Raw genomic sequence first — 16,359 nt, 5'->3', positions numbered from 1 at the left:
GCTTTCTAAACTAGCATTTCAGCCCGGCGTTGCTCGGGTGTTTGGAGGAGTATGTTGAGCAAAAAAAAAAAAAAAAAATGGTTGTAAGAAGGCAGACTCAAACCTGTACTGCGAAGGAGGGGAAAAATGAGGGGAAAACATGACGTCTTTGCTGTTACAACTATCACCAAACCGGAAGTGATGTAGGTTAAAATTAAGGCTAGACAATCGAAAAGAGGGGATGATTTTCGACAATATCAGCGAAAAAAAATGACCCCTCCCTGTAGAAAAGTGCCCAGTTGAAGGTGAAGGAATTAATGTTTTTAGCCAATTTTTTTCGATATTTGTCGTCTAAAGGGTTGAGCTTAAAAACAATACTGATCTTGTGAAAATCCGTCGCCTCTGTCGAAAGTTTTAGACAGACATGCAAACATACATACATACATTTACATATTGGTAGCTCAAATTTTCACCCCAAACTGATTAAAAAGCTTGCCCTATCTCTGAATACCCTTTATGTAAAATTTCAAATCTTTAGACAAGAAATTATCTGAGTAATTCGGTAGATCGCAGAGGTCAATTTTTTTTTTTTTTTTTTAAACTTTGACCCCTATTATGACCCCTTAACATTTATTGTTTTCAGCTCAAATCAAGTTAGATCCATGTCCAAGGAACCTATATCTAAAATTTTAAGTGTTTAGACCCAAAATTTCTGATGAGTTTGGTAGAGTTCTCAAAGGTCAAATCGTTTAATTCTGACCCTTTAACAGCCAAATCTGTCCGAATACCGATTACCAAGATTTTCCCAAATCTCAGTACCCTGTATATCAAATTTCGAGTCTGTAGACTGAAAATTAAGATATATTGTGTAGGGAAATGTACACAGACAGACACTTTCACTTTTTTATATATATATATAGCGAAATTGAATATTGAAATGTTCATATCTTTGGTTTTATAGGACGAAACTACATGAAAATTTGCAGCCTTTTTGAAGATTATAATGCTATTTTGTGGTAAAATTTTTTATGACAATTGGTTACCCCCACCCCTATCAATGAAATATGCCCAAATTTGCCTATATTTGTATGTATAGTGTCCTGACAGGCTAACTTTAGTTTTGCTACATTGGGATGAATTTTGCTTTGGTGTTTTGCTTGGTTGTCTCTCCTGTGGCCTTGCCAAGCCACTAATATGACTGCTCAATACTCTGGAGCTTTGCAGTAATATAAAATATACACTTATCACAAATGTTTCATTCCATTGAAGGAATTCGTCAGACTAACAGCCTGGCAAAGTCTTTTAATAGAAAGAAACAAATGTTTATGTAACTCACTATTGGTGTGTATTTTGACACTACTGCATATATATATATTCGCAAAATATTATGGTTTGTTTTTAAAAGGAATTTAGTACAGAATCAGTGATTGTATCGGAATTGGGGAAAAATATTGGAATCATCCCGTCACTAATATCACCAAACGCATACACAAACACATACACATGATAGAAGCAAATACAAACAGCTTTTTCTATTGATCATTGAAATATTAAAAAAAAACAAAAAAAAAAACAAATCTTATTGAATATTTGGAATACAACCTTCATTTTGAATGTTGTCACAATGTTAATCTGCAAGGACCTGTGGAACAATGGATAAAAGTGCTAATAACCAGTTCTAAGCGGCAGTTTTCAGTACATGTGGTGCTAAGAATACAATTACAAATGATTTCAGATTTTAACCAGTCATGGCTGATGGAACAAGAGCAAGCAACTCTCATGGATTAAATAAAGGGTTCTGTTTGAAATTCCATACAGATTCCCAAGTTCAACAAGATGTACAAAAGTTCAACAAGATGTGAAACATGAGAATAACTTTCAAGATGAGGACAATAGTCCGAATAATGCAAATTATCATTTCTAATGCAAAATTTCTGTTATATATATATGTATATAAAATAAAAACAAATTCCGAGGAAGACAATGGAAGTGGTCCTGAATCTTTCCATTACTGCCTATGTTTAACATCTGTTTCCCTTTTCCCTTATGGGGCAGGGTCCCCTTAAACCTTCAAATGTGTGTTTCCATTTCTCATGTAATTTAAACCATATGCATAAGGCATTAATTTATAGTTTTCCAATCTTTCAGCCTTTTCTAAATCTGTAGTGAGGAGATGGAAGGAGGGGGTGCTGTACAAACAAAGTAATATTGTATTAAGAGTATAATGAACAATTTCTTCAATTCTGAGCAATGCCCTGTCTTTCTGCTAATAATAAATAAAACTAAAAAAAGTATTGCTAAAACTGACATGTTCATTTTTTTTACTTTGATTTTGTTTTTCAACGACCATAATGTATTACTAATATCTTCAAGTTAAAATGTAAAGTCTACTCAATAAGATAATTCTATTAAAAAAAAAACGAAATTCAGATATTTTCTTTTTTTTCCTCTGTACAAAATGATGTCAATCAGTTAAAATAAAAATAATTTTGTATTACTATGTAAAATATTTATCAGCTACTATTTTGACATTAAATTTTATCAGTTTTGAATTCTTAAAATACTTGGTTTATTGTTAAAAAAAAAAGAAGCATTTCTAATGTTTTCATGAAAAGAATTACAAATTAAAAAAAAAAAAATCTGAAAGAAAATTTTATTGAATTATCCCAACTAGAATACCCCCCCCCCCAATTTTTAGAGGAATAAAATTTTCACGGTTTTATCTTTATAAATCTGTGAAAAAATATATTCCTTTTATAGGAATTTTGTTTTGATACTTTAAAGGGAGGGGGAAGTATAAAACTAAAGTTGTATTAGTAAATGTAAAAAATTAATTCATATTTTTTATTTTTTTTTTAATAAAATTTTTTTTTTTTTTCCTCCTTCTTTTTCAAAGTGTGCATCAAATTTAACAATAACTATATTTTTTTTTTCTAACTTGAAATTGCTTGTTTCTGTGTGCTTTCTTTGTTAGTTTTTTTTCCACTATAAAACATTTTCATTTAATTGGATTGCTTTCTTTGTATATTTAGAATCACCAAGATTTCTGGCATCATAACACTGCAGAAAAAACAGCAATTCCTGGCACGGCTTCTCAGTTATTGGACCCTGAAACGCCAATCCCGGAATGGTGTCCCTCTTCTGAGGCGTCTGCAGTCAAATCACATGACCAGAAACAAAGAACAAGTAAGTTGTCTTTCTCTACAATTTTCTTTGATTCAACTTTGTTGTCATTCCAAATAGATTTACAGAAAATAACTTTTCCATCATTAATTTAGCATAAAAAACAATAATACCTTAACGTTTCTGTAATAGTAGTACAAAAGAATTTTAAAGCATCGAGAAAATATTTATATAATTACGTTATTTCAACTATTTTATTTTATGACAATTTTTCATTTTCTTATCAGTCACCATCTTGAATTTCATCATCTTAGATTTTATCATGTTTTTATGAGCTGGGGGCTATCTTAGGATAAACGGTTGACTATGAATGGCATAAGATGCCTTATATATAAAGTAAAGCGGTGTTTGCATCATTTCATGGACATTGATAGCTCTAATAAAAAGTAGATAATAAGTTTGTCTTGTTAGGTTGCTGTTTAAAATTTTTAAATTGATTTCATTGATTTTAATATTTAGCTCTGATCAATATTTTTATTAGTTGTAAATCAAGGAAGAAGGAGAAACTTTAGCCCTCACAATTGTAAGTTCTAATACAGTTGTCCATATCACTGGTTACTCGTCTATATGTATAGTATCACCACTTAGTATTATGGAACTTCTTAGATTACACCCTTCAGATATTTGCTAATCTATGCACATATCTGGGGTTCACCCTTGAAAGAAAAAGAAGTTCTTGTCACCCAGCAAAAACAATAATGGATGTGGATTACACAACTGCCTTATTTTCAAACACGATTCACTACATCATCAAAGAAGGGGTTGATGAAATTGATCCCTGCATTAATGCTGGTATAACAGAATTTATTAATTACAGCCTGAATAACAGCAGCAACATCAAATCTGTTTAAGAAAACTGCCATAACTCGGCAATAACAGCCAGTAAATGAAAAGCAACATGAAAATCTGCAAAAGAAAGGCATACAATGTCCTTGATGGATTACCATCATTTGGAAGCCCATCTTTGTTAACAATCTTAACGGGAACTTTTTAGGACAACGATAAAATCTGTATGGTGTACAGCTTGCTAGCTTTGACATTGATAAAACAGAAAGAAGCTTCCCACCGGACTACAACTTGGATGTCTTCAAGTCCAACGTTAACAAATTCCTAATGAACCGCCCCCTTAAGTAAACACTTCATCAAATCTCCACACTAACGTAATGTACTTGCAATAACCCTTATCCCTGAGTGGCTTCCGGGCCTTGATAAGTGGTGATCACTGTTAAAAAAAAAAAAAAAAAAAAAAAAAAGCATCTCTTAACTGAACTTATGCCCGAATGTTATATGTTGCATCAGACATCAGCTGGCAGAAATACTCAACCAGTATATATGAGCATCTAATGAATTCAGCTAAATTTTGAAGTTAAATAAATTCATTGTAAAAATCCTTTAAAAGATATTATTTTTCTAGGTCTAGTTCAAAGATAATAAGTAAAGTCCTAATACATTGAATTAAAAAAAAAAACAACCAAAAAAAAAAAAAACGCCTTGTTTGTACAAAAAATAACTTAATTAGTCCAAAAAGCGATTTTGCTTTTCTGACTAATGACTGATGAGCTAAGAAAGAATCTTTTAAAATTTTTTAAATCTGATTTAAATTAAGGAAGTTATGACTATTTTTGTGCCTCACACGTTTGGATATTTTCCCCTCTTTAAGACCATATGTGTTTCGTCACATTTTTTACACTACTTTTTCAGTAAAACTGTCATATCTTTGTTAAAACACAAGACTAAGCAATGAAATGTACCATATAAGTGTATTTTTGTACAAGGAATCAGAATATGCAACTGAAAATCTCCAAACGTTCATGGTTTCCAAATAATCTGCAGTAAATGTGCATAAATATGCTGCAATTCTTTAAAAATGCCATGTATCCATAAACAGAAAAGAAGTTGGAGAACTCAAAGTTGAATTGTAATGTGCTTTATGTACAAAAAACTTAAAGCTAAACGTAGGACCATTTAAATATGAATATATTGCAATATTTCTCTTTGGTATTATTGTAGATTAACACCTTCTGTTTAACCCCACCCAACCCCTTCTACCCTGCCCCTCCAAAATGTGATTCTACCTTTTTAGGCAATTATATATGAAATGCCATGAAAAACTTTAATGAAAGATAAACAAATTATTTTATAATAATAATAATTCCCCATTACAGGTCACTCTAGCGTTGTAGGGCAGTTAACTTTTTTTTTTTTCTTTCTATCGGAAATAAATCCTGTATGCTTTTTGTTTTATTAAGACGATTATGTATGGTTTTAAGAGGGTTCCTATGCAATGAGAATGTGAGGAGGGTTACCATTCGGACTTTGAATTAATTGTAGGGCTAAGGAAAATTATGTGCGAACATGCTGAAGACGTGACAGAAACAAAACCAACAAAAACAATATTAGAGGGAGGGGGCGGTTAGTTTCACAACAATTTAATGTAAAATAATTCATCATTTCCAGGCCATTCTAGCATTTTAGGACAGTTAATTTTTATTGGAGATAAATCATGTGCATTTTTCTTTAAGGAAGCATCTATTCATTGTTTGTTTGTTTTAGATGCTTGTATGTGGCGTACAGAGGTATTTTGTTGGAGGGGCTTGCCACTCGAACTTAGTGCTATTGTTAGGGTTAAAGAGTGTTTTAGGAGGAGACTTGCCACTCAGAACTGGGGTTAGAGGTGAGGTTAAGAGAGCTTTTTTTCAAAGAGCGTTCATCACTCATATTTACTGTTAGTGGTTCATACTTATTGGCTTTTGAAAATGTTATGGATTAAATTTGGAATATCACATTACTATTAAATATGTAAACTTATGTAAAAAAAAAAAAAAAATATAAGAAATAAATGTTATGCAAAGCATTAAGCAAGATAAGTTACTTTTCTACCTAACTGAATAAGTTTTTACTGTTTTTATTTAATGTAAAATATTTTTTTGATTTGAAAAGTAGGTAATATTCAGCGCTACCCGAAAAGAAAATATGGCCGCAATTTCTATTTACATTTTTCAAGTCTTGATAATCACTTCAAAATAAGAAATAAAGCAAAATGGTGAATGAAATCCACCCAATAAATGTTACCGTGACATTTATTGGATGGATTTCATTCACCATTTTGTTTCATTTCTTATTTTTAAATCTTTGAGAATTCAAAAATGTAAAGAAACATTGCGTCCATTTTTCTTGTTCTTCGGTAGCGCTTGCTCAACACTACTTGTTTTTCAAACCAAATAAACATTTTACATAAAAAAAAAAAAAAATATCCGGTTAGGTAGCTTGCCTTTGATAAAATTTGTTTTTGACAACTTTTTTTTACTTCTGTGGATTGTAATACGAACCGTTACTTCATTTTTATTTTGTTGTCTTAACTGCAAAATGCCGTTTCAATTTCAAATAAATATCTTACAGAAAGTGTGTGTGTGTGTATATATATATATATATATATATATATATATATATATATATATATATATAGTGTGTGTATTTGACAGGTAAATAAATCAGCAAAAGTTATTTAGTTTTAATTTAATTACGAAATTTTGAACAAAATTCCATAAATTTGTTGATTTCTATTTTCGAGGTTGAAGGTGTTTATTCCATAGGCCATTTATACTACACTGGAGCAGTAAAAATACCTTAATAAGTAGAAAAAAAATAACGAAATAAAAAGCAGATGTTGAATTGTTAAAAACATTTTGACTTGATAATTTCTTTTTCTTATTGACATTATCAAACATTTTTTAATTTCATGTTATTTATCAGACACTTGCACTAAAAAAAGTCTTCATAGATTTTTACTTGCCTTTTTAGAAAAATCTGTCCTATTCTAAGTTGTTAATTCATTCATAATGAAAGGTGTCATTTTATGAAAATCTTTTATCGTTTTGTGAATTAAAAAAGCTTTGTCAGTTTATCCATATGTAATTTTGAGCCAATTAACAATGTGGTAAGGTTTTTAAAATGTTGTGACTTAAGATTTTTTTTTCTTTTTTTTTAATATTATCATACACAACAGTTGTTTGCAACACACTTCCACTAAAAATAAACAAAAAAATCATTGTAGGAATTTGGTAAAATTTTTAGTTATTCAAATTTCGTTCTCATAATTTTCACTACATAACCGTGACGATCCTAGTCAAAATATCCTTATTGAAGTGAAATAATGATTTAGTTATTGAATTTTAATGTTATCCTAGTTTATATTGATGCAATTATGTTGATACAACACAGGAGTTAATTTTTGTGTGTGTGTGTTTTTTTTAAATTTAAATGCAAACAATTCTCACATACGTGTGCCAACAAATATACACAGAAATGCTCACACTTGCACACAAACATGTTTTTGTATCTTAATAGCTATTTCGTGTTGTAACATATAAGTAAATAAAGACTATTACTATTTCATATTGTAGTATTAGTATGAATAACTATAGAATGACATGTCAATTTAACTGGATTTGAATAAGTATGCACTATTTGCAAAATTAATGTTTCAAAGTAGAACCACTTCAGCTGAGAATAAATAGTATTTTCTGCAAAATGACAAAGATTTGAAAGTCATTTTTAAAGTTTTTATTTAGCAAATGATGGATTCATTTTTTAAAATATTAATTTAAATATTATACCATTGTTTTATTTTATACTGACACTGGTATCTCAAAAGTCTGTCTTCATTCTGGAATAAATATTTCAGAAAAACTAAAAGACTGTCTGAAATAAAATATATTCAAGTCAATAACAACAAAGAAAAAAGTTTAGCCCAAATAAAATGGAATAAATAAAATGTAAACATAGTTTGTTAGGTTGATATGAATGGAAGGCTCCATTTAAATCAGGAAAAAAAAATGGAAATTCTGCTTTTCCTTTTAAATTCAGTTTTTTTTCTCCAGCAAAAACTGGTTTCTGCTGAATTGCTGGAGCTTTACATTCTAATTTTTTGTCTCTTGGCTGGATTTTATTTCTCTTGCTTTATCTTTCTGTTTTCTCTATTCCTCTTGGCTTGATATGTTTTGCTTTGCTTCACTCTATACTTCGAAAGATTGATGGGGTGGACAGAGGAAGGTAGATTCATTCTTTTATCAAAGAATGACTTCACACACTCACATAGTTGGAGTCTTTCTCTTGCTGATAACTGCTTTTTTTTCCTTCAAAATAAACTTTATTATTTTAGTACAATTGAACAAATTTAAAAGCTGAAATAAAGTTAAAACCGTATAAAAAAAGGAATAGTAGATAAGCACACTTCATAATTTTTAGGAGTACCAATATGGCTTTATATCAAATAGATGATTGTTTTTCATGCTGCAGAGATTATGTATTGGTGCGGTAGGAATTGATAATGAAATTTGCATTTATTTTCTATCATTGTAGAATAAATTAGAATATGTTTTTAGCACTAGTTTTGTTTCTTTTGGATTTTATTTTTTTGCTTTCAAATATTCTTATTTTGAATGATGTAATTTGAAGGATCGTTTATTTTTACTAGAAACTTTTTAATTTAAAATATTTTCCTATTTTCTCTGCAAAGATATTTTTATTCACTTGAATGAATAAAAAAACTATCGCAATTCCAGTTATGGATGAAATTAGAAGCATAAAAAGTCACATACACAGACGAATTTAAGGATAATGATGCAGTGAACGAGTGCTACTATCTGTGGCAGAAAAGAACATGCAAAGAGACTGTCAAAGTCTGCTGTGATAGCAGCCATTGATTTGGACATATAAGCAAATTCATGGTCTGTACAGGCTCAAAATCCTTACTTGATGCACAAAAAATAAATTACAATCTATTTTTCATCTTTTATAACAAATACATAATCTCTGCAGCATGAAAAACAATCGTCTCCTATTTGATACAAAGCTATATTGGTACTCCTGGAAACACTCCAAAAATGAATAAAACTGCCAAAAAATAACCAACCAAAACAAACAGTAACATTTCATAAACGTTTTGGAATATCTGCATGAATATATAAAAACAAAAACTCCAACCAATAATCAAAGAGAATTACTAGAGTTCTAGAAGAGTTAGAAAATTGGCCAATTCCATATTCACAACACATAAGACTCGTCGTCCATTCTGTTGTGGTTGTTGTGTTAGATTTGAAGTGAAACATATATTGGTGAAATGTATTGATTACTTTATTGGCTTTCTACAAACTCTACCTCTATAAAGAATCCTAACAAAATCGGATCTTTCTACAAAGTAAAATATTTAAACATTTGATCAACATTAAATGATCACTAAAACATCTGAAGTAAATATGGAAAACATATCTTCTCTTTAAAAAGATGATCTTGCAAAAATGTCTTTGCATGAAACCTGTGAAATTCTTGTTTCTTCATCAATCATCATATAGTTTAAAGTACCTACTATCAATAACAGATTTCGATTATCTCAATTTACTTATCCTCCACCTGTTTGATAGCGAGAGAAACTTCTCTCCTGTCTGTTTTTCCCCATTTATCAATATAGACCTGTTTTTCTCATAGCTCACTTTAACACAGAAATGCCAATAGATAACAAAGTTGGGTTTCTTTTTCTTTTTACCCTTTCATCGTTAAACTATTTTTAATACAGACATTTTGTTTCATTTTACTTATCTTCACCGTTTACCAAATTTTGTGTGATACGATGAACTTATGTCACTTGTTTCCCCTCTCCCACTTTGCTCTTTGCCCTTGCCTCGTCGCCTTGGATGCTTGTGGCTTTTATGACCAGATATACATGTTTGGTCATGCTTTCTTGAAATGTCCAACAACAACAACTAACCCAATCTTGATTCCATACGTTATGAGTTCTACTACTCTGCTTTGATAAGCGTTCAATTACTTAAGTCTAATTTAAGCTTATTTGTACAATTGATTTCTCTTATAGGATCATGGCATTTGGAATTATTAAAATTGTCGGACTTGTGTGTGTGTGTGTGGACAATCTTTTATGTTACAACACTTTTATTTCTTTTTTATAACGGTTTCATCTTAGGTACAATGTACAACTAAAATAAAATTTGTATTTTATGTATGTCTACAGAAAATTTTTCACATATACAAAATAAAAACATTTTAAAATCATAACTGTAAAAGAAAGTGCTTAGATGTGACAGACATCAACCAATTTTTGTTTACAAAATTAGAGCACAGTTCTATTGAGTACATATATTGGAAAAATATCTTGAAAACCTATATAGCTAATTTATGAGGAATTACCTTTCAAAAACTGATTATAAAATCATCTGAAATATATATTAGAGATGAATACTTTGATTTTATTTTTTTAAACAAATTAAAATTATATAATTTAGTTTTCATTTAAATTTTGATTGTATGGGTATTTGATAACCTTAAAGTTAAGTGGAAACAAAAAATTAAATCATACACATTTAAATCGTCTTTTAAATTAAAAGAATAAAAACTAGGCTTTTAAGCTTTTACATAGAGGATATTTTATATTCACAAAGCAATTAAATGGTTGAAAACTCTTTTTAAACATTTAATATTTCCTATACAGATCTGTTTTGAAGTATGTTAAGAAATACAAATGTCTGCACGTTTCCATTGCTGTCATTTGATGAGGATGGATGAAAGATGTGAAAATGATGGAATTATCACAAATTTGATGAAGCCATTGATGAATTACAGATTTAGCTATAAGAAAATGAAATAGAAATTCTTTTGAGAATTCTCATTTTCTTTACCTTTCTGTGATTGAATTGCATGCCATAACAGATACGAGGTGAGAGATGGGAGTAGAAGAGAATACACTTATGTAAGGGATTGGAATAGACTTGATTAGAGAAGAAAGGAAATAAATTATAGAAGTAAAAATGTATTTCTTATTAGAAATGTTTTACTAATAACAAATTAATTTTGAGTAAAACTATATCTTGTAAACAAAAAAAAGATAGACGTTACCTGCAATATATTTAAAAAAAAAACAAACTATGGTTAAGAAAAAAGATAAGAGCAAGGAAGAAGGAATTGTATTGAAATAACGTGTAATTTACACTGTTGCAATTAATAAAAATGTTAATTCCCATTCTTTTAAAATCAGAATTTAATTTTCTGATGGAATGCATCTTTATCAGTGTTACAGCTTTGTTTCTTTTTAAATGTTAAGCTTGTTTCCTCTTTTTTATGTGTTTACCTTTTCATTATCACTTCAACTTGAACGTAATATAGTCTTTGTCTTTTACTGTGTTGCGCCTATGAACTTCCTTTGATATTTTATGCTATGTGATGACCCCACTTTGTCTCAAATCATATTGCAAAGTTGTCTGAGTATATCAACCAGTGATATAGCCCTTAACTTTAGTGAGATGGGATCTTGGGCCCCCAAGAAATCTGGACCACCATGAACGAATTTTTACCACATGACAAATATGACAGGCATGTCATGTAGTGTTTTTCTAGTGGCAGTGGTAGCAATATATGTCTCAATAATGATGCAATAGCAGAAACCCATTCATTTTGGGTTTAGTTTTTGTTTTAATTTCTATTGAACTCCAATTTGAACATTATACAGTACGACCCTCCTCCGAAAAGTGGGAGATGTAACAGTTTAGGTTCTTAAAATTTCTTTCTTATTTAAGTGTGTGTGGTACATACCTTTTTCTCACTGTTCTTTTTTCTTCTGTCACAGTTTTGTCAAGTGATTGCTGCATTAATTTCTTCATCTTCCTTATTCACATGGCTGTGATTCATCATCAGTAGAGCTAGGTAAAGATGTTTGTTGCGATTTTTAGTTTTAAGCTTATTTTGTGGAGAAATAGTTAACACACATGAGAATGAGACTTATTCTTTGAACTAATTACTTAACTGTCTTATTACCAATAAATGGATGGACACGGCAAACAGACCTTGGGGCATTTTCCTCTTGGTGATTATCAAAGTTTCCCTTCTAGTTATTACAGCAGTATTGATAATTTGTTCTGTGGTACATCCATAGACAGAATGATCTGAAACCTTGGTTTCTTTGTCAACCACAATATCCGTGACATCATGCGTCATGTTGACCAACATCTCTTTCTTTATATTCTACTTTGATCTATTTAACCTCCATTTACCTTAAGGTCATCTCTTATCTTTTCTGGGAAACTGATTTATTTCCCAATGTTTGTCTCACTTCAGACTGTATTTAGTTCAATCCTTGTGAAGATTAACACTAACTGATATAATCACTATTCAAAATAGAGCGATCCGTTATGGAACAGGAAGGAAGAAGTTCTTTGAAACACACAAGTTCTTCAATTTGCTAACAGACGCCAAGATAATGTAGCTTGTCTTTTTCACCATGTATCACCATCTTGTTCACTTCTGAAAAGAAACTTCCTATTGAGTATGTCACTACTCATTTCTTAGCCACATCCGCTAACCTATATTCTTCTCAGCCATGTCCGCTAACCTAAATTCTTCCTAACCATTAGATCACTTTACATCTTGTTATGCAACAAACCAACACTGCAGTTTGTTAGGAAAGTGAAAAGAAAATTAAAAAAATATTTAAAAAAAGACCCGAATGTTATTTCTTGTATAGAATAACAAAAAATGCAAACAGGTTCTTCTTTAGAGACCTCCACCCCCACCCCCTACCACTACCTTCTCCACTCGACTTCGTAACATGATATTGGGGGAAAAAAATTATGCCAAATGTAGTGTCAGTGTCCAGAGTTGTGTGATCGAATATAAACGGCAAATATTTTAAAATATTGAAACGAATCGAATAATGATGAATATCATAATAGGATTGCAAGAATGGCTTGATATGTAAAAATGATTTACTGAAGGAGAGAGAACTAGTTGTTTTTTCTGTAGCACAGTCTTTGTAAGTGAGCCAAGATTTCAAAAGCCAGAAAACTTTTGTTGCTTTAGAAAGATTGATGCATGAGGACAGCCTATAACTTATCGAATTGATTATATTTTGATTACTCCAGTGTTGTAGTTATAGATGTGACATTTTAAGATTTAAAAAAAAAAAGTTGATACTTTCTAAATAAAAAAAAGTTAAGGATTTTACTGCTGATTGCTTAATATTCTGATGAATACAAGAAGTATGTACTTTTTGTTCTTTTTTTATATATAAATAGAACAGATATATGTATGTGTGTGTGAAAATATTTAACTGATAAACCCTTAAACTATTGGTCACATGACACTGAAATTAATGGGAAGTAGTAATCACACACCAAGGATGGTTTATAGCGAGTAAAATCTTTGTTTGGATGAATGAATAACGCATACAATAATACGTCAGCAAGTTGAAATGCTAAATGTTCATTTCAACTTACCGACATATTTTTATTACTTTTGTACATGTTCAAATGCATTCATAGCTTGAAGTGGTTTAAATTTTAAATCTTTCTTATCTATCTTGATGGCTCAAATGGTAGCGAGTGCAGTTGGACTCCTAAATGTTTTGATTTTGATTCCAGCTGATGAAACCCAAGTCATTTTTTTTTTTTTTTTTAACTCTTGAAACCAGTACTGTATATACATATATATGTATGTTTCATTAAACAGCAGTCATAATTCCTGTTTCTCTTGCGACCTATCTTTTCCATTTAGCGGGCCAATGTTTGAACGTTTTGAACGAGTGTAAAAAGAAATTTTCCATAGTTGTGAAAATTTTCAACTCCCACGAGTCGTCATCAGGTGGATGATAAATTTAAAAAATTGCATTTAGTGAGTTGATTACAATCATTTAAATCACTTAAGCATACCCCTGTCTTCATATGGAGCCTGATTTATGACCAGTTTCTTTATGCGAATGAGTAGGGCTTCTATGATAGGGAGGTGCAGGACTAGTATTTTTTGCAGGCTTACATGTCACCTGTCTTCCCATAACAACTCCATCTATCAACATCTAGTAGCACACAACCCCCTCAAAAATGAATTTATAAATATATTATTAACCATTTTTAGCCGTCTCATACTGTAACCTTCAACTCATCATAGAATTCTACTCATTCGCATAAACAAACCGACCCTCAATCAGACTCAATATGAGGGAGAGGGTAGGCTTAAGTGCTTTTAAACGATTTTAATAAACTTTTCAATAAATTCACTAAACGCAGTTTTTTAATTCATCACATGCCTGAAGACGATTCATGAGAGTTGAAAACATTTGTGGCTGTGACAAATTTCATTTTACACTTTAACAAAACATTCAAACATTGGTCCGCTAAATGGAAAAGATGGATCGCAAACAGGAACTGTTATACCAGTTTACAAGAATTCTGGCAAAAGAACTGACCCATTCGATTATCGCTACATTAACTTTCTTCCTCTCTTCACTAAAATCTTTGAGTCCTTAATCAAGCACTAGTCCACCACCTCACAGACAAACTTTTATCTGACCGACAATGTGGATTTAGACAAGCTTGTTCTACTGCAGATATCCTAACTGTAATCTCTGAATGCATATACCAAGCACTAGATAAGGCAAGAGAATCTAGGTCAGTAGCTCTAGACATATCTAAGGCATTTTACAGGGTTGTACATGATGGTTTTCTCATGAAAATCAAATCATATGCTATTGCTGTATGTATACTTAACATAATTAAATCCTTCTTAAATAAGAATCCAGGTTGTCCTTGATGGTTGTACATCTAAACAACTTGATATAAATGTGAGTGTGCCACAGGGGGTAATCCTTGGACCTTTATTATTCTTGATATTCATAAATGACCTCCCTGATAAAATTTTCTGAGATGAGAATATTTGCTGAAGCTTATTTCCTTTAATAATCACAAGAAACCTTCTTAACCACTGATTGCGATCACTAATGATATGCTGTCTGAAATTACTTCCTTTAAGCTCCTAGGGTTAACATTCACAGACAACATGAATTGGAACAAATACATTGATACAGTTGCCAGAGTTGCTGTACTAAAAGGTTACTCACATCTGAGAATATCCTGTATTGCTATAAAGCCACCATTTGCCCATGCATGGAGTATTGTTGCCACATCTGGGTTGGTGCTTCTGCCACGAGTATCTCACTCCTAGCCAGGGCTCAAAAAAGAGTTGCCAACCTAATAGGTCTTGAACTATCAACTAAACTCCAACCTCTGTCCCATCACCGAAATGTGGCATCCTTGTGCCTGTTTTACAAGTATTTCAATGGCAAGTGCTCTGACAAACTCTGAGCATTAGTACCCCCTTAACGACAATATCTTTGACAAACCCAACAAGCAGCAAAATCCCACCCCTACACTGTAGAGATCACTAGATACCATAAAGCTTTTTACTCAAATAGCTTTTTCCCTCGGACTACTGAGCTTTGGAATTCCCTCCCAGACTCCTACTTCCCTGACTACTGACATGCAGAAATTCAAGTGTAATGTAAATAGACATCTCGCTGCATAACTCCTTAAATAGTATCCTTGGAAATCTGGTCCCAAATCACAACTAAGTGGCCCTGTGCCTTGTTTAAGGTAAAAAAAAAATATCCCTGCTGTTCAATGAAACATGCATAAGAGAAAAAAATGCTGCCCAAAATTGTTTTTGTAATAATAAATATGAAATCTGCATGAAGTAAAATGTATTTAAGAATATTTACCACGGGGCAAGACTCTCCTCCTTGTCAAAGTGTTAAGTGAAATACAAGGGAATCTGTGAGCATAGAGAGGATAGACAACGTATCTTGATGTGCTTAGAAGATGTAGTTCCACATATAATCATTCTCGCCATTCCTCTAAACGATGGAATATACATTTAATCAAGGCAGTAGGTGCAAATATGTCAGAATTTAAAAATAGTTTTGTTGAATTTGCGTTGGCACTGCAAGAATAGTATTGTTATTTCCTTTGTTAGATTTGCATCTGTGCTGATTCATTGAGTTTCCTTATCTTCCAGTGTTACTCTTTCTCGTTTCAAAAACATACATGATTGGCTATCCTGATTTTAATCTTGCTCATTCAGACTACATCTTTTCAGTATTTTTCTGTCTGAAGAAAGAACTGTCACTACCAAAATGGTGGTGAGAATGATGGCCTACAAAATAAAATAGTGTTTGAATCGTGTAAATGTAGGGATGAGCAGTGAAAATGAAAGTAACTTTTTTTTAAAACAAAAAATATATATCCCTAATTGAAATAAGTCCACAAAAAAATCAGATCTGAAAATTTCATTATTATTAAAGGTTAATATTATGTGTTTTATTTAAAACAAAAACAGATTTTTTTAAAGGAATCATTAAAATTA

At 31.2% G+C, this 16,359-nt stretch overlaps 1 protein-coding gene across 4 annotated transcripts in view; it reads left to right on the top strand.

Annotated features, from left to right (window-relative positions):
* The window catches only part of LOC145276916 (peregrin-like), a 334,772-nt gene that overhangs the window by 176,436 nt on the left and 141,977 nt on the right, over positions 1 to 16,359 (top strand). For all 4 annotated transcript variants that reach the window (XM_080128682.1, XM_080128599.1, XM_080128512.1 and 1 more), the window contains one exon: positions 3,012 to 3,165. In XM_080128682.1, coding sequence (XP_079984808.1) covers positions 3,012 to 3,165 — 154 coding nt within the window. The remainder of the gene's footprint in view (positions 1 to 3,011; positions 3,166 to 16,359) is intronic.

This window comes from Euprymna scolopes, chromosome 1 (assembly GCF_053919585.1).
Source record: "Euprymna scolopes isolate OS-2025 chromosome 1, ASM5391958v1, whole genome shotgun sequence".
In the NCBI taxonomy this organism is placed as follows: Eukaryota; Metazoa; Mollusca; class Cephalopoda; order Sepiida; family Sepiolidae; genus Euprymna; species Euprymna scolopes.
This window is presented reverse-complemented; position numbering and strand designations above follow the sequence as displayed.